Genomic DNA, 18,618 nt, shown 5'->3' on the forward strand with positions numbered 1-18,618 from the left:
TCTTCATTTTGATACCAAATTACAGCTTATCAACAGTGAAAATGGTTTTCGTCATATTTGAACACGCCGGATGGTCAGATGAGACATCTTTTTTCAATGAATGAACTACCTGAGCGACTACATATTTATATCAAATAAGCCTACGTCAAAAAAAAATAGTACCACAAAAGAAAATGCATTATCATCGTATAAGATATTTTTATTACTGAAATTTAAATAAAATGATATTCGAAATACAAATAATAGCGATAAATAGATTATTTATGTTTTTTTAAACTCGATGCATTTTCTCATATAAGTATCAGTTAAACGTGACCAACTTCTTAATATTAGTCAGACCGTACGCGTACGGTCCGACCGTATGCGTATTTTGAAAATGTACGCATACGGTCCAGACCGCACGCGTACGGTCCAAATACTCATACGGTCTGGAACATATATACTAGTCAAAATTAAAAACAACGTACTAAGCTATATATATAGGAAAATAAATAAAGCTAAAATTGTTATTCATAGCGTGATTTTTTTTTAATATCTTTTCAATATTTATGTAAAAGAAATAGATTTCGGAGTTATTCATGTAACTAAAACTTATAGAGTAAGGCTTCTGGTCACTTATCAGTCTTCCTTCCCTTCTTGACGTTCTTTAGTAATAGACCTTCCAGTAATAGTTTAAAATCAAGACCGAGAGTTCATAATCTCTCTTCAAAAGGATCCAAATATATTTCATGATCGAAAAAATATAAAAGGAATAACAGACGCTTCTCCTTTCTTTTGAAAATATTGGTGTAACACATTGGTGTAAAACATTGGTTAATAATTACTTGACTCTTATATCTATAAATGTAGACATTCCACATACTTTGGATTCATTTTTTTGGTGTGTATTAATTTGCATGGATTAAGGAACACTTGGATATTTAATTTCGTGGTTTTGACGAAGGATGCATACAAGACTATAGAAAATTTGTCATTCATTGAATATTTGATTTTGTGGTTCAACTGTACCAACGAAATCCACAAAAGTTGGTATTCAAATCCAAAGTATATTGGTATATTTCAAAAATAATTAAGGAGTTATTGAAAAGGTTAATGAAACGTCGATTTCAAACATTAAAAATAAACTCAATGTCTCCAAATTTTTTTTTTAGGTCCGTAGAGCGGCTGTTGGTAGTCATATTGAAGAATGATATAATGAATGAAAAAAAAGGAGATGTGGTATGATTCCCAATGAGACAACTCTCCACAAGAGTGCAGGTTCAATTGGAATGATAACGATAATAAGGTTCAAATTTCATAGTCGATACACTAGTTAAAATGCATAATAAGATTAACGTATCAATTTTGTTTTTGCGCCAGATTCACACTTTTATATTAAATGTCTCATCATTGAGACAAAAAGATTTAAAAATCCAATACTTATTTAAAAAATGAAAAGCTTAAAAATTAAAAGGGCACGGAATCGGAACTTTGATGGAAATATAATCCTTTATTTATAATAAGATAATTTGCAAAGTTTGAAAAAGCAAAACCAAAATACTGGTTTCTGGGGGGTTGATACCCAATAGTTGGCACCAACAGTCCACAAGCAGCGGTATCAAACCAGTTATAGAATTCTGACAAGAACATTAGATGCAACGATGCTTACTGTTTTTGTGTTAATCAGGAACCAATTCACAATGTATAGTAGGGACCATACAATTGTCAGAAAGGAATGAAACTTAGACCTATAAATGTAAATTTCTGTGTCATTTTGTCTCTTGTGGAGAGTTATCTCATAGGGAATCAATCATACCACATCTTCGTTTTATATTTTATAATATCATTCTTCTATATGACTACCACCAATACCACAACAAAGGGTTTGAGACATGGAGTTAATATTAGATTCACATGGATATGCAAAGAAAATGTTTCCTTTTTTGTTTCGTAAAACCATAAATAAAATAGTACACAATAAGGGTAAAAGAAGAAAGAAGATATTGTCCGTTTTATCATAAATATATTATGGGGAAAAAAACGTCATGTTTGTCTCGTCAGATTCAATTAAAGCAAAGGGTCATCATATAAATATTACAAAACTTGGTATAATTCAATAGAATTAAATCAGATCTAAATGTCAAAATAATAGTATAAAATGAAAAGTGGGGAGTATCACTCTGAAGCAAACTTCAAAAATAAAAAAAATAAACATTATTTGATACGGGATAGCACATCCTTACTTTTAATTTTTACGGAAATGTTGTTAACCATGTCCGATAATTTAAAAATGATCCATGTAAACTGATCGCTCCTTCAAATAAACTTATTCTAAAAGGTTACCAATTTAACACTGTAATGAGATCATTGAATATTGTTTTTATTGGTATAAATATTGATGTTGTTATCAGTAAATTGAAAGCAAACTAAATATTACTAGTATGTGACATACATATACACATTCATGGATTTACAATCTGTCGATACCTGGAACTTGGTATTGTACAAGCTCATGTTTTCTCTGACTGTTTATGACGTCTTTAACTAAATCTATTTGATTTTTTATTAGTTGTTAGTGGCTTTGAACTAGCTGTCAGATAACTGCGAGTACTCTCAGATCTGTTCCTAATGTCTTTTTGTTGTCGGGATGTACAAGTACCCGACCACGTTCACTTGTATTTAGTACATCTGATGAGTTGGGCCATTTTGAACTGATTTTTATATTTTTTTCTTATGTTGTATTGTTATATCACTGTATCAGGTTAGGGGAGGGTTGGGATCCCGTTAACATGTTTAACTCCGCCACATTATTTATGTATGTGCCTGTCCCAAGTTAGGAGCCTATAATTCAGTGGTTGTCGTTTGTTTATGTGTCACATATTTGTTGTCCGTTCATTTTTCACATAAATAAGGCCGTTAGTTTTCTCGTTTGAATTGTTTTACATTGTCATATCGGGATCTTTTGTAGTAGACTATGCGGTATGGGCTTTGCTCATTGTTAAAGGCCGTACGGTGACTTATAGTTGTTAATGTCTGTGTCATTTTTGTCTCTTGTACACAGTTATCTCATTGGCAATCATACCACATCTTCTTTTTTATATATGAGCAAACAAGCATTCTACCTTTTCTTAAACGCACAAGGGACTTTATCCGTAATACATACGAATGAGAAGATGTCGGGTTAAAGGCAATAATACACCAATCCAACGATACAAAACAAGATCTTAAATGCAACATAGAGTTAACAACAATACATATACAAATAAGCAATATATCGGTTCCGAGTCTTTTAAAGTTGTGAAAAAATATTAAAAAACTAAATAAAAAGTCTGCAGTTAAAACTTAAGTTTCCTGATAGCGAAATAACATGAAGATATACCAAACTACAATTACAAACGGGCTTTATAAATATTGACAGAAAAATGAAAAATGTTGAATCAATCATCTAGTTTTGTGTAATACTCATATTTAGTCATGCTACCAAGCTCTTGTTTTAAATGATATAACACATGACAAATGACATCTTCACCTCATTTAGACGTTTCATAACTGTAAAAGGGTTAATATTCAAGAAAACGTTTACAACTTCTAGAAAATTAAGACCGTTGCGGTGCCGTAGGGTAAATTAAGAAATCCTACGTAGATTGATTAAATGAATTCTGGATGGTTACATCAAAATAATTATGTAAATTATTCCTTAAAGCGATTTTCACAATCAGAATGTGTATTAGAAAAAAATATATGTATTTTTTTTATTTTAACTTCAATTTTACTCTTAAATTGAATTTTATACATGCTTAAGTGTTTTGTCAATTACAGGAATGTTTCAATTGTCAATTCTTGGGCCAGAATCCATTTCGTCTATGCTTGTACATATTTTTCGTCACTTTTGCAACATTTCTAACAACGGGAAATACATACCAAAATATGAAGCATCGCCTCTCAATAAAGGGTGGATCACTGCGGTGTGGAAAATGCTATCTAACTATAAATGTTCGATGATGAAAATTTTTGACAAAATACCATTAATACCACAACTTTCCGCTGACGAAACAAGAATAGAACATTTTTACGCCCTGAAAGGTGAATATATTCTGAAAGAGTATAAAGGCAAAGGGTTTAGTAGGTCTAAACCACTACCAGTTGCAATTATAGAAATGCTTGAAGCTGAAAATATTGAAATTCTAAGCCCAAATTCAATCATCGATGATGCTGATATTATCGGAAGTTATGTCAAATATCCCACAGAAGGGTGTATATTAGAACTTTGTGAACAACGTCCGGGTCTGAAGAAGAAATATGTTACTTATATTGGAGTCACCGGAAGTATGTATCAACCTATGGATACTACCGCCATTCCGTTTGGACAGCGAGAGGCACTTGTAACTCGACTCAAAGGTATATTACAAAATTATCCAGAAAAGCACTCAGTCTTGAAAGAAATTCTGCAAAATGCTGATGACGCAGGTGCCTCAGAGGTACATTTTTTGTACGATATGCGTCAACATCAAACTGAAACAATATTTAGTGATAATTGGAAAGTCCTTCAGGGACCTTCTTTGTGCGTTTTCAATGATGCATGTTTTACCGAGAATGATATGGAAGGAATACACAATCTTGGTGTTGGAAGTAAAACCGGGGATCCAATGAAGACAGGGCAATTTGGAATTGGCTTCAACGCAGTTTATCACATTACAGATGCCCCAGCCTTTATGTCTAAAGGTGACAGTGCTGCTTTAGGTGGGATGTATTGTGTTCTTGATCCACATTGTCGATATACACCTACTGCAAGATTTGATAATCCAGGTATGTTAATGAAACTACAGAAACTCATAGAAATATACCCTGATGTGTTTAATACTTTCCTAACTACCACAAAGCTTACACGTGAGCATGGTACTTGGTTTCGTTTGCCCTTGAGAAATGCGGAAATGGCTAGAAGCTCTGAAATCAGAAAAATACCCTTTACACAGACTGACATGGAAAGACTATTTGTAGAAATGAGCTGTGACATTGAAGAAAATTTGCTCTTTCTACTTAACATTAAAAAAATAACTTTATCGCGTGTAAATCAGCAAGGAACACATTTCATTTTGAACAGAGTAGAACTTTCACATCCCCTAGATACACAAAGGATTCACCTTAATTTTAAGAAACGTTTTAAAGAATATAATGATATGATTAAGCAATCTTCCATTGACCTAAACTCGATTTACATCGAGGAGTTTCGATATTTTCACAAAATAAAAAAAATACAAGATAAAGAATCAATATGGTTGGCTGTCCAAACATTAGGTTTTAGCGAACCAAAAAAGATAGACCCTCGATTGAAATCAAGTCTTCAAAAGAAAGAAATTACTATTATACCACGAGGTGGTGTCGCTATTCGGATATGGCCAACAGCAGGCCATAACGAACTTAAATCAAAAGCATTTTGTTTACTACCATTGGATATAGAAACTGGACTAACTGGTCACGTGAATGGACATTTTTGTGTTGATATGTCAAGAAATAAGCTGTGGGGTTCTGATGTAGACTTTGATAGCAATGTTCGTGGTATTTGGAACTTAGATCTAATTCGTTTTAACATAGCTTACGCTTACGCAAGTTGTATGGAGTACATGAAAGAAACGTTCTCTCTCAACATAGAGTCTCAGTATAATATTGGACACTACTTAAAATACATTCCAGTTTTCAATGAGGCAAAACGTTTTTTTTGGAGAGAACTAATCTACTACCTTTTTCTTCAATGCAAAACACGAAGACTGGAAATATTTCCGATCTGCCCATCTAGATCATATGCTAAATCCTATTTGTATGAAGACTTGCAAACAACGAAGTGGGCAAGTCGGCAAATTAAAGGAGAAATGCCTGTATTAATTGACGATCTCTCTGACCAAATAAACTACGAGGACGCTTGTAGTTTTCGAACAACTTGTGTTGAATTAGGGATGAAGTTGAGTTGCTCACCAAGGTTGGTGAAAGATACTTTGATAAATGTATGTACTTTTCATCATGCAAAATATACCAATCAGTCTGTTTCTTACCATATTTCAACTACACCAACTTGCATATGCATTGAGAGTATATCACCGATTGCCACATTAGATTTTTTCAAATCATATAAGCTAAACGTACCAGGAAGATTTGAAAAAGACAGGTTCAATACTTTAAAACTAGTTGACCAGATTAAACAAGTATTGAAATATTGCTCAAGAGAAAATAAATGGGACATATTTTGTGGTGCGCCTTTGCTGTTAAATCAGTTGAGTGATATTTTAGAAATTAAAGACAGAAATGATCTTATATTGACGGAATTTTGTGATTTACTTCCGGAGTCTCCAGAAAAATTCGTACACAAATCACTTTTAGACAGTTTCAATATATACAGAGACCATTTTCTTGTTTTGAGTATAGTCAAATTTGCAGAACTTTTACCAAAATCATTAGAAATAAGTCAATATAAACTTAATAGACCGCGTCGTCTGGTAGAAAGTGATTATCGTCAGTGGTTCAATGATTTTTGGACATATATCGATTCTGAACGTTTGCCTCTTACGGATCTAGCTCAGTGGTGTTTATTGCCGGTAACTGTAATGTCTACGGAGTGGCTCTTCCCCGTTAACATGTGTCACTTGACAATTGACATCAACTCTTTCATGGTCAACACGAAACTGTATTCAGTTTTATCGGCAATGTCTCTACCTACATCATATATCAAGTCTAGAGTGTTGTTTGATCTGCAAGCAAAATACCATGATATAGATACAACACTGACATGTCTCCATTACTGGCGAAAACGAATTAATCCCGAATCGGAATTAACGAGCGAACACTGCATGGTTGTTCTTATGTACCTCATTAAAGACATCTGTATCGACAACCGAGAAAAAATTCAGAAATTAAAAGATTTGCCTTTGTTTCCAACATTAGATAGGGGCAATATATCTGTGACAGGAAAGAGACTTTTAATATTTGATAATACAATCAAAGTACCGACAAATGGATTGATAGGTTTGTTTGATAATTTAAACATACTAGTGCTGCAAGATTTTACAGGTCTTCATGTTTCAGTTTTATATAAACTACTCCAATGTGAGATCATAAATGCTGGAACTTTGTACGGTAATTTCATTCTTAAACATTTCAATTACATATCAGAGGAGAGGGATAGAATTGTTCACTTGGAATTTATCAGGGATAACCTTCTGCATGACCAACATTTACGTCCTCTTTTACCCTCATCAAGCATGATTTACAATGGAAATAGTTTTCGAAAGGTCAGTGATTTTTTTGACGGAACAAATGATATATTTTTAACCATGTGTACAACATCTGAATTTCTACCTCGTCCATCTAACAACATAATCTGGAGAAATTTCATGGTCGCTGCTGGTATGAAAATTCAGATGTCTGAGGATATCATTCTCCAATTTGCGAAAAGAATTGCAGATTCAGTGTTACAAAACGAGACATACTCTCGAAGTGAGGTGATTGTGAAAGAATTCCTAAATTATGTACATACTTGTTCAATGCATGTTGATTTTTTATCTGAATTGTCCGAAATAAAATTTATAGCAGTAGGGGAAAATGAAGACCGTTACGAAAAAATTCATCCGTCGTACAAAACCAGCCTTAGACTAGTTTCATACAAAACTGCTATTTCCAATCATTGTCTGAATATAGGATGGACTTCAGCCGACATCCTACCAAGTTATGCCATGCCATATAATAGCAAAATTGAAAAACAATTGAATATTAGGATACCTGATTTTCAAACTGTAGTAAAACATGCTACAAATATATGCTTGAAGCTAGTTAAGACTTGTGGAGAACATTATCAGGATTTTATTAGAGACGTTTTGAGCGCTCTATACGATTATTTCTACAAGCATCTGGATGAAATCGATAATCTTCACTTCATTCCTCTTGTGCATGTTAGAAAATACAAGACATTTGTTAGAGCTAACCAGTTAATCGTAAATTTGGTAGAAAATGATGAGATTGCTCCTTATTTGGTTAAATTGCCAATTGAATATGGAACTTACCATGAACTATTTACAAAACTTGGTATGCGAACTGATCCAAGTATAAATTCGTACTGTAAAGTATTAGAACAAATTTACCGTCATACCGGAGAGAGACATCTAAGCACTAAAGAAATTGACCATACGAAAAAAGCAATACAGGGACTAATGAAGTCATTACAAAATCTAGAAAGTTCTTTAGCTGACATTGAAGTTAACGTTTTGTACTTGTTGTCAGAAAAAAATGTTTTAATGCAATCAAATAATTTATATTATGACAGCTTAGAAATTCCTCGAGAAAATTTGAAAGGAAACGCTTACTTATGTTTTATGGCAAAACTAGATTGTCTCGGCTTAAACGTAGCCGAGTTACCGGATTTGTTCTCGATGTTGCCAGAAAAACACCGCCCAATATCAATAAAGTCAATCCTTACTGAAAAATTAACATCGTTTTCTACAAAAGAGAGTCAAACTGTCTTAGATCTTCAGGAATGTCTCACAAGTGACACTTTTATCACAGCTGTTTTTAGATTTGTTAAACATGACCAGCAGTTGTTTAAAAAAGAATTCAGTACAAATACAATGAAAACAGTCTTTGCAAGGCTAAGACGTATACGCCTAATATCAGTATCAGAGTTGAAAATATCATTGGTAGATGGAAATGGGCTAGAGTGCTCGACCACAGAAAAAGTGTGCTTCTACTTGGAACCCGATGATTTGATGTATATTGATGACAGAACCTTAAGTACAAATGATTGGTTACAATCTTATGATGTTCAACTTGAGGAAGTGATTCGTACTATTTGCAATTATAAGGTTTTGCGTGGAAGTTTACTAAAAATTCTTTATAATATGCATGCTCAATTACATATGATTCAAGACAGATTGACAAAAATCGGAATGCCTTTTATTGAAGATGCAGTTATAAATGAAGCATGGCTACCTAGGTCAGGTTCCTTTGTCCCAGTAGACCTGTATTCATGTATTCGTAAGGCATTACATCCCATTAAAGTCAAAGAATATGCAGTGATGGAATATCCAACAAACAATTTCGACGTGGAGGAAGATGTTCAATATATATATGTAATTATTAAAGGTATTACAAATAAATCTGGAATATTGTTTTACAGTGTTTATGCCGGTGATAAGTTGAATGAATTAGAATCCATTCATCAGGACAAAATTCTTGAAATTCATACAGGATGTTCTGAGAATGAAACCAATCAGGATAGTAAAAAGTCGTCTTCATCATCGTTATCTTCGTATCGTTCGAGTTACCAAAGCACTTCCAATTCTGCAAGAAGTTTTCATCGAAGCGGAAATTCAAATCCTCAAATCCAATTGGGACGTAAGTTGCTCGATCAAGCAATATATGATTACCAGACAGGTATAGTTACCTTCGATGGGATTGAGAGCGACCCCTTCAAGGGTTATAACTGGGTTTGCATTCAGTGTCAACAGGTAATTATCTAACAACAATAATTTCTCGATTTTAATACATGATTACTGAGGCCAAATATTATTTAATAATCAGCGGAATCACACATACATGTAAATTATTATGCGAAGAATCATACATGGATTTAAATTTTACTCTCTAATATAATAAAAGAAGATGTGGTACGATTCCCAATGAGACAACTCTCCACAAGAGATTAAGTAAAATGACAGATATTATCAAATATAGGTAACCGTACGGACTTCAAAAATGGGCAGAGCCCATACTACATAGTTAGCTATAAAAGGCCCCAAAATTACAATGTAAAACAATCCAAACGAGATAACTAATGGCCTTATTTATGTACAAAAAATGAACTCAGATATTGCTTCCTATATTTAAACTCAATGTTTGTTGTAATTTCACAAATTCTCAATATATTGTTTTATTACAGGCTGCAGAAAAGGCAATTAAAGGTGCAAGATATGCCACAAATGCTGACATGTTTGTGCTTTCACACAGTCTGATTGCTAATCTACCCGAGGGTGATAGTAAACTGAGAGATTTAGCCCTACAATTAGACAACATCTGTGGCAACATTAATCGTATGAGATATCCCGACTGCCAAGGCATTCCAGCAGAAAAATATTGAAGAGCACTAGCTAAAACAGCTCTGCAAATATCAGAGGAAATTGTTAATTATGTGTCAGAGAAATATTTTCCGGAATAGAATTTCCATGGTTTGAAACTTAAACTACGAATGAACAGTATTATATGTGTTTGTAATTTCTATTAAAAAATCATATTTGAATGTTTGATGATATAAATAAAAGTAATAACTTTACGAAGTGCCTTTAAAAAAGACAACACATTATATGGCTAGACAATTTTTATTAAATTTGAAAATAGAAGGAACAACATTCCTCACACAAGTATTAATGTACATGTGTGTCTCTCGTATCGTCATTTTCAGTAACGAAACGTGTACTTAGTTGTGTAAGGACTGGAATCCGAAATCGTTTATCAAATGTTTAGTAAGAGATGTGTGTAATTGTGTTTATGCAAAACTCGGTTAAATTATTTTTGACAGAAAAATGTTGCCTACCGCGAGCTCTTTGCCGGGATATTCTTATTTCAAAATTTAAGGAGATAGACTTTACTTCTTTTATCAACTGTTGAGCAAATTATAGACATGTGTTTTAAATAACAAACTGACAATAAAAAAATAAATGAATCTACATGTAATCGAATTTGTCAAAACCAACAAATTTTGGAAAGCGGTCATGGAACTTTGTTAATTGCTAGTATCTAGATATAGGAAGATGTGGTGTGAGTGCCATTTAAGAATATTTCAAAGTAATTGAAATTTTCTTTTATAACAGATTGATCATAAGCCTTTTGACACTGTTAGGAAAAAGTTAAATAAATTACTGTGTAATGGAATGTATTACAGTAACAATTGTATATGCACAGTTATTACATCTATATTGTTTGTCCTCCATTTATTGGTTTTATGCATTTTTGCCATTTCTAATATCATTGTATCAGTAGTATTTTTGAAATAATTTTGAATATTTTCCCAGTTCATTATGTAAATGAATTTACTTGTATAACAGATAACATAGAAAATCTGCTTAGTTTTAACATTACTGTATATATATATGCCATAATGATCAACAGACCATTAAATCAATTGAATATTTGTTTATGTTTGATAATTTATGTATTGTAAGCAAAATAAATAAATTGTTAGTTATCGCCAAACGAATAATGCTAGTTGATGGTATGAACGAACATTTGTATCTCAACATTTGAAATTCTTGGTTTGATGGATTCATTAAAAATTGTAAACCATATAAAAAGAATACTGTAAACCAACTTATTTTCGCGAGCGATTTATTTTTGCGACTTTCGCGAGTAGAAAAATAACGCGAATATAAATCGTCGCGAAAATGTAAAGCTTGGATCTTTTATTTATAAACTACATCAGGTAAATTACAAAATCGCGAAATTAAATTGGCGAGAAGTGGACAAGAAAGGCTGAAACGCGAAATAAAGTATCCGCGAAAATAAGTTGGTTTACAGTAAGCTATTATGACAATATCGGTAAACGAATCAAGTGTATAAGTTGACAAATTGATCCCTCTGTCTACAAATGTGAATTTTAAACTAATATTCTATTGGCAAACATATACCTAATTATATTGATTGCAAGATTTTTAATACTTTATTTTGTTATATATCAAATTAAAGTATATGTACCAATGTGTTTTGATTGTTGTTTAACGAATAATATAATAACAATAGCTTATCTTGTCTTGCTTATCTGGTACAAACTATCACTCGTGGTATCATGATCTCATTATTGTTTTGCCTCTCTTATTTTTTTTTTATAATTGATACAAAAACTTTACAATAAATAATGAAAATCAAACCTTTCCAATCAACGAAAAACATTGAAGACAACTGCAGTACTCCTAGCTTGGTGCAAAAATTTCCCGATAAAAATGGTTGGTTAAACCCGGCTTTTATAGCTCACTTGTACAACAGTTGTTAATAGTTCCGTTGAATTGACAAAATTGGTTTGGTTACTCAAACAAGCATACTTGGTAAATGGGACATAATCTGGGATACAGCAAACACAATTGTCTAAAAATACACAATAGATGTACAACAGCAACTTACTGAGAAATAAAAACAAACATACAAATTAAAACAAACATACAAATTAAAACAAACATACAAATAAAAACAAACATACAAATTAAAAAAAAACATACAAATTAAAAAAAAGCAACCCAAAGACGAGAATAAAAAGGCTAAAAAAAAAATAATATTATTACCGAAAGAAACTTAAAAACAAAATGTTCCTGAAGAAATGGCAAAATCAAAAGCTCAAACGATTGGAATACAACTGTTATATTCCTGATGAATTGGCAACGGTGTTTTCTTGTGTAGACAATAGTGGATTAATATTGTTTGGTATCTAGCTTAACCTCTTTCTTGTGTGGTAGTCACTTACAATTCCATTAGATTAACAACAATGTGTAAGCAAAGATTCAGACTAAATAGTTAAACTTACATGTAACAGTGACAGTGATAGAAAAAAATCAAAATGAGTAAATACCAATATTAATATTCAATGGCAAACAAAATAGAAACAACACTGTTATATAAAGGCAACAGTAGTATACCCCTGTTCAAAACTCGTAAATCTGTGGACAAAAAACCACAATCGGGGTAACAAACTAAAACCTTTGTGACTGAATAGCTGCTTAAAACCAACCTGCACTAGGAATGCATGTTCGAATTATGTGCCTCGAAATGATACGGATGAAGCTGTATCTATGGTTTATTGTCGAGCCTGCGACTTTTGTTGCAGAAAGCTTGACATAGGGATAGTGTTCCGGCGGCGGCATTAGCTAACTTCTTAAAAGCTTTATATTTTAGAAGGTAGAAGACCTGGACGCTTCATACTTTGTATATAGATGCCTCGTGTTACGAACTTTCCGTCAGTCACATGTCCAATGCCATTGACCTCATTTTCATGGTTCAGTGTCTACTTGAAAAAAAAGTTCAGATTTTTTGTAATGTTAAATTCTATCTTATAAGTAATTGAATATCTATATTTGGTATGTGCGTACCTAGCAAGGTCATCATGCCCGTCAGATAGTTTTCACTTGACCTCGACCTCATTTCATGGATCAGTGAACAAGGTTAAGTTTTGGTGGTCAAGTCCATATCTCAGATACTATAAGCAATATGTCTAGTATATTCAGTGTATGGAAGGACTGTTAGGTGTACATGTCCAACTGACAGGTGTCATCTGACCTTGACCTCATTTTGATGGTTCAGGGGTTAAAGTTGAGTTTTTGTGTTTTGGTCTGTTTTTCTTATACTCTATGCAATAGGTCTACTATATTTGGTGTATGGAATGATGGTAAGGTGTACATGTCTAGCCGACAGGTGACATCTGACCTTGACTTCATTTTCATGGTTCAGTGGTCAAAGTTAAGTTTTTGTGATTTGGTCTATATTTTTAATACTTTATGCATTAGGTCAACTATATTTGGTGTATGGAAATATTTTACGATCTATATGTCTCTTACGCAGGTTTTACTTGACCTTGACCTCATTTTCACGGTCCATTGCTAAGTGTTTGTGTTTTGGTCTGTTTTTCTTAATTTATAAGCAATAAGTCAACTATATTTGTTGTATTGAAGAATTGTTAGCTGTACATGTCTGTCTGACATGGTTCATCTAACTTTGACCTCATTTTCATGGTTCATTGATCAATGTTTCGTTTTCTTGGTTAATGTTGATATATACCTGTATGTGAAATTGAATAATGAAGATTCTTTGATCTTTTTTGTTTTTACAAGTGAAGGAACTCAGACCTATATGAAAAAAGAAAGGTCGACCAGGAGATGTAACAGTTAGTTAAATCGTCCGTTTATAAATAAGGTTTCAACTCCTTCAGGCAAAGTTATCTTTAGATGAATTTGGCTATTTATTTTTTAAAGTATTTTTGACAAATAGCTCTTCAACGGTTTCGGTACTGATACATCCTTCGATTTCAAATGTTTGGCTTTGAGCGTTCCTGATCTAGAAAAGCGTTTCGAACGTATAAAATTATTCATTTTGTTTTAAGTACATATAGGAATGCCGGAAACTTCTACCTCCAAATTGAACAAATATGTTGTCGTTGACTATATACAAGTAGGAAATCTTTTTAGTTTTTAACTTAAGTTTGTATAGTTTTATGTTTCAATACGTTTATATATTAGGTGTACAATGCAACACTGTCCTTTGACCAATTCATAAATCACTGTAAACATGGTAATAAGCAGTTTTGAGTTGGAATATTATGCATTACAATACTACCTTATTGCTTAATATCTACAGTTTTGGGAACATGAAATGTGTGTTGCTGGTTTTGAATACATTAATCAAATGATTTTTTATGTCTTATGCAAACGTTTTTTAATTCCTATGTGTTATCAAAGAAGGACATCAAGATAAATTTCTATTGTTCCAATCTAAAAACTAACTAAACTTTAGTTCATGCTTTATGATTGTTAAATTAACACGTGATATTTGTATTTCCAAAGCAGACTTTATTTTAAAATACTAGTATTAACTACATCCAGTTAATAAAACTAATGAAGTACTAGCTAGGGACAATAAAATTGAAAAATAAATCAAGGCAATTCGAATTTTTAATCTTTTACTTTTATTAATGTCTCTACTAGTTTATAAATTCAATGGAACATGTTAGTATGTTAATCGAATATACTTATTTCTATTGCATAGATACTTCACTGCTAAAAAGCTAAATATATCGCATTAATAAATTACAATCCATTGCTTCGATAACGTAAAAGTTATGTGGAATAATTGCAAATGAGACAAAAATCTATCAAAGATCAAATAACATAAAAGTTAGCGACTACATGCGAATTACATTTTCACATGTTGACACTGTAATGATATTTTGGTTTTAATCATATTATTCTTAACTTATTTCTTAATAGAAATATAAACCAGTTCACAAAATCTGAAAGCCTTCGACATTAATACACTTATGCTCATTAATCCGGAAGAAATACAATAAGGAACATTCATAAATAAAATTGAATCGAGGTATGAATATAATATGATTCATAAGAATTGATGACACATGACAGCTAAACAAAATTCACATATTGACTGTGTCAACGGTATTGTTTGTACATGGATTCCTATTTCTTCAAAGTGCTGGCATACATATCCATTTTGTCAATGGACTTTGTTAGCTCTGTAATAAGAGGAAACACAGAAACAGTTATTTTCATTATAGAACAAACTTGTGCCATCAGCATTTATACCGAAATGTTGATTTTGTAATTTACTGAGGGATCCAAATTGTTAGTGTTTTGTACGATATTCTATTTTTATTAATCAAACAAGAATGTGTCCAAAGTACACGGATGCCCCACTCGCACTATCATTTTCCATGTTCAATGGACCATGAAATTGGATAACAAATATAATTAGGCATTAAAATTAAAAAGATAATATCATAGGGAACATGTGTACTAAGTTTCAAGTTGATTGGACTTCAACTTTATCAAAAACTACCTTGACCAAAAACTTTAACCTGAAACATGTACTTTCATTTTCTATGTTCAGTGGACCGTGCATTCGGGGTCAAAAGTCATCAAAAACTACCTTGACCAAAAACTTTAACCTGGAGCGGGACAGACGGACGAACAAACGGACAGACGGACGGACGAACAGACAGACGGACGAACGGACGCACAAACCAGAAATCATAATGCCCCTCTACTATCGTAGGTGGGGCATAAAAACGTAATTATTTAAGAATGACTGAATAATTCAGCAGATGTTCAGCGAGAAAAATTTTATAGTGTGAATTGTAAAACTATCATTGAAGATAACAGCTGCTCCATAGAAGTGTGTATATGGCTTGTACACATAAGTTGTTACACATACTATTTCTCTCCATTCGGATTGAAATATGCTCTTTAAAAGTTTAATAGTACATCTTAAAAATGTAATTATTGCACACCTAATTCACTGATGAAATGTGGATTGTCTTACCTTGTGTAGTAGTCTTCATTGATTCGTAAAGCTCAGTACCATCCTTTGTTAAATTCGCACCTTTCTTTTGTCTATTGGTAAAATGTGTTCAAAATAGTCATATTAGAAGCAGTAAAAAATAGTCCTAATACTGATACTATATTTATTTACATAACGTATTGCTTGTAATGTGAATTATTTGTCACACTCGATACTACACCTTTTAAGTACCAGTCTCTGTAAGAATCAGGCAATTTATGTAAAAATCAAAACATGATAAAAAAAAAAAACACCGAGCTAATCATGCTATTCAATACTTACCATCATTCTGAGTTAAAAATTATTAGTCTTTCGTTTGTGTGTGTTTGGTAATATCAAATAACTCGGTTAGAAAATTGGTTAGAATGATAGCAAATTACAGAGTTATCTCCCCTTATTCGTAAATTCCTGGTGCATTTCAACCAAATTGTATCTTCTATTACCAGAACAGAACACGGATATGAATGTTATTTTTGTGCATAACTACATATGAACTGAAATCATTGTCAAATTGGGTGGGTTTTTTTTTGTCATGTTTTCACCACTGCCTGATTCTTAGGCAGACTGGCACTTAAAGGACAAACTATCGATTGGTCAAAAGTAAACAAAATGACAGTTAACAAATACCCACATACAAATAAATACTCATTAAGCACTGATTCATTATATGATTTCATTTTCACTTCTTTTTACAATTACATTTTTTCCAAGATTTCTGATTTGTTTATTTGTCGCATAAAAAGGAATATAGGAACGCATTTCTCGAGTTTTTTGTTCATAGAATATCTAAAATTAAATAGGACCATTACAAAATATACGGCACTTACCTGCCAGAAACAGACTTAGGTGAATTTTCTGAAAATGAAAATAATATTGACAACAATTTGTTTGTTTTAAATTTTGTAAGGTAAAATAAAAAAGAGAATAAAAACACCTTTGCTATAGTATTAAAACTAATTACATAATGAGACTTGGGAAGACGAAATGTGTTAAGAAATGAACATAACTAAAATTCATTAAAAGCTGGAGGTGGCATAGTGATTGTAGAATACGGGAAGGAATAAACATTACGCAATATAAGTCAACAACTCACAAAAAACTCAAATGTAGTTGTACACATATGAATTAAAACAAATGCTCCTTAATGCGTGTACCTATCAATGGAATTGTTGCTGTGTGTCAGTATCCAATATTTGTTTATCTGTTTATTGATTATTTTCTGAATTATCAGCATAAAGAATAAGTGAATAGATATAGGAAGATTTGGTGTGAGTGCCAATGAGACAACTCTCCATCCAAATAACAATTTATAAAAGTAAACCATTATATGTCAATGTATGGCCTAGGTTTCGTGTCCAATCAATTGTGTCATACTATTAACATACCACATGATCTGTTCTTCATTGATTCGTATAGGTTACCTTTAGTGTCTGATAAGTTGTTCGTTGTTGCTTTTCTATAAAAAAAAAAAAAAACCGAAACGAAACGCAATGAAATAGTAAAGAACTTATCAATTTAATAAATGTACAGTCGTCCATATTTCTTAAGTAATCTAAATTCCTGATCACATTTATGCATCTTAGTTTTTTCTATAATAACCTGTATAATGAAATCACTATTTTCCTATTTTTGTCCATTTCTATATAATAAGGATGTTCTTATCCCGGGTATAAAAACAAGGCCGTTTTTGGCAAAACCTTTTCAATTTTTGATCTTCAGTGCTGTACAACTTTGTACCTTTTTCACTTTCGATCTTTTATATCTTGGCGTTATGTATTCGGGTTAAGTTTTCTGTAATTAGTTAATACTTCAGTTTCTTTATGTTAACTCTTTCATATACATTTGATAAAAGTTACTGTTTGCAACAGCATGAATTGTTCTATATAATAAGAATGTTCTTATCCCGGGCATAAAAACAATGCCGTATTTGGCGAACCCTTTCAACTTTGATCTTCAGTGCTGTACAACTTTGTACTTTTTTCACTTTCGATCTTTTATATCTGGGCGTCACTGTTGATTTTTGTGTGGACAAGGCGCGTTTTTGGCGTATTGAATTTTAAACCTGATGCTTTTTATTACCTATTAATCATGTTTTTCTTTGTTTAATATGTTCTCCTATTTATTTGTATTGTAGTCCTGTAATAGTATGTTGTCATCTCAATGTTATATTTGAACTTTGCCATTATAGTGCGAGGTTTGGCATGCCACAAAACCAGGTTCAACCCACCACTTTTATTCCCCTTTAAAAGTGTCCTGTACCAAGTCAGGGAGATGGCCATTGTTATATTATTGTTCGTTTATGTGTGTGTTGCATTTTAACGTTGAGTCGTTTGTGTTTTCTCTTATTTTTGAGATATTGAGATAAGACGTGGCACGGTACTTGTCTATTCCAAATTCATGTATTTGGTTTTTATGTTATATTTGTTATTCTCGTGGTGTTTTGTCTGATGCTTGGTCCGTTTCTGTGTGTTTTACGTTTCGGTGTTATGTCATTGTTCTCCTCTTATATTTAATGCTTTTCCCTCGGTTTTAGTTTGTTACCCCGATTTTGTT

The 18,618-nt window shown here is 32.4% G+C and overlaps 1 protein-coding gene and 1 long non-coding RNA gene across 2 annotated transcripts; one reads left to right on the top strand and one right to left on the bottom strand.

Annotated features, from left to right (window-relative positions):
- Positions 1–3,980: 3,980 nt before the first annotated feature.
- Positions 3,981–11,151, top strand: LOC134716880 (sacsin-like). The gene is made up of 2 exons (XM_063579895.1): positions 3,981–9,467; positions 9,899–11,151. The coding sequence occupies exons 1-2, from the start codon at positions 3,981–3,983 to the stop codon at positions 10,094–10,096; spliced, it is 5,685 nt and encodes a 1,894-aa protein (XP_063435965.1). The 3' UTR covers positions 10,097–11,151.
- A 4,006-nt stretch (positions 11,152–15,157) lies between these two features.
- LOC134714273 (uncharacterized) lies at positions 15,158–17,485 on the bottom strand. The gene is made up of 4 exons (XR_010106529.1): positions 17,451–17,485; positions 16,893–16,920; positions 16,048–16,118; positions 15,158–15,241 (listed from the first exon to the last, which is right to left on the bottom strand). It is a non-coding gene; the product is annotated as an uncharacterized LOC134714273 (long non-coding RNA).
- Between the last annotated feature and the right edge of the window lie 1,133 nt (positions 17,486–18,618).

This window comes from Mytilus trossulus, chromosome 4, assembly GCF_036588685.1.
Source record: "Mytilus trossulus isolate FHL-02 chromosome 4, PNRI_Mtr1.1.1.hap1, whole genome shotgun sequence".
Lineage (NCBI taxonomy): Eukaryota > Metazoa > Mollusca > Bivalvia > Mytilida > Mytilidae > Mytilus > Mytilus trossulus.

Bases quoted from the DNA above. Each gene is read 5' to 3' on its own strand.
- LOC134716880 (XM_063579895.1), top strand. From the start codon at position 3,981: ATGAAAATTTTTGACAAAATACCATTAATACCACAACTTTCCGCTGAC. The intron at 9,468-9,898 runs GTAATTATCTAA...GTTTTATTACAG, and splicing joins TTTGCATTCAGTGTCAACAG to GCTGCAGAAAAGGCAATTAA.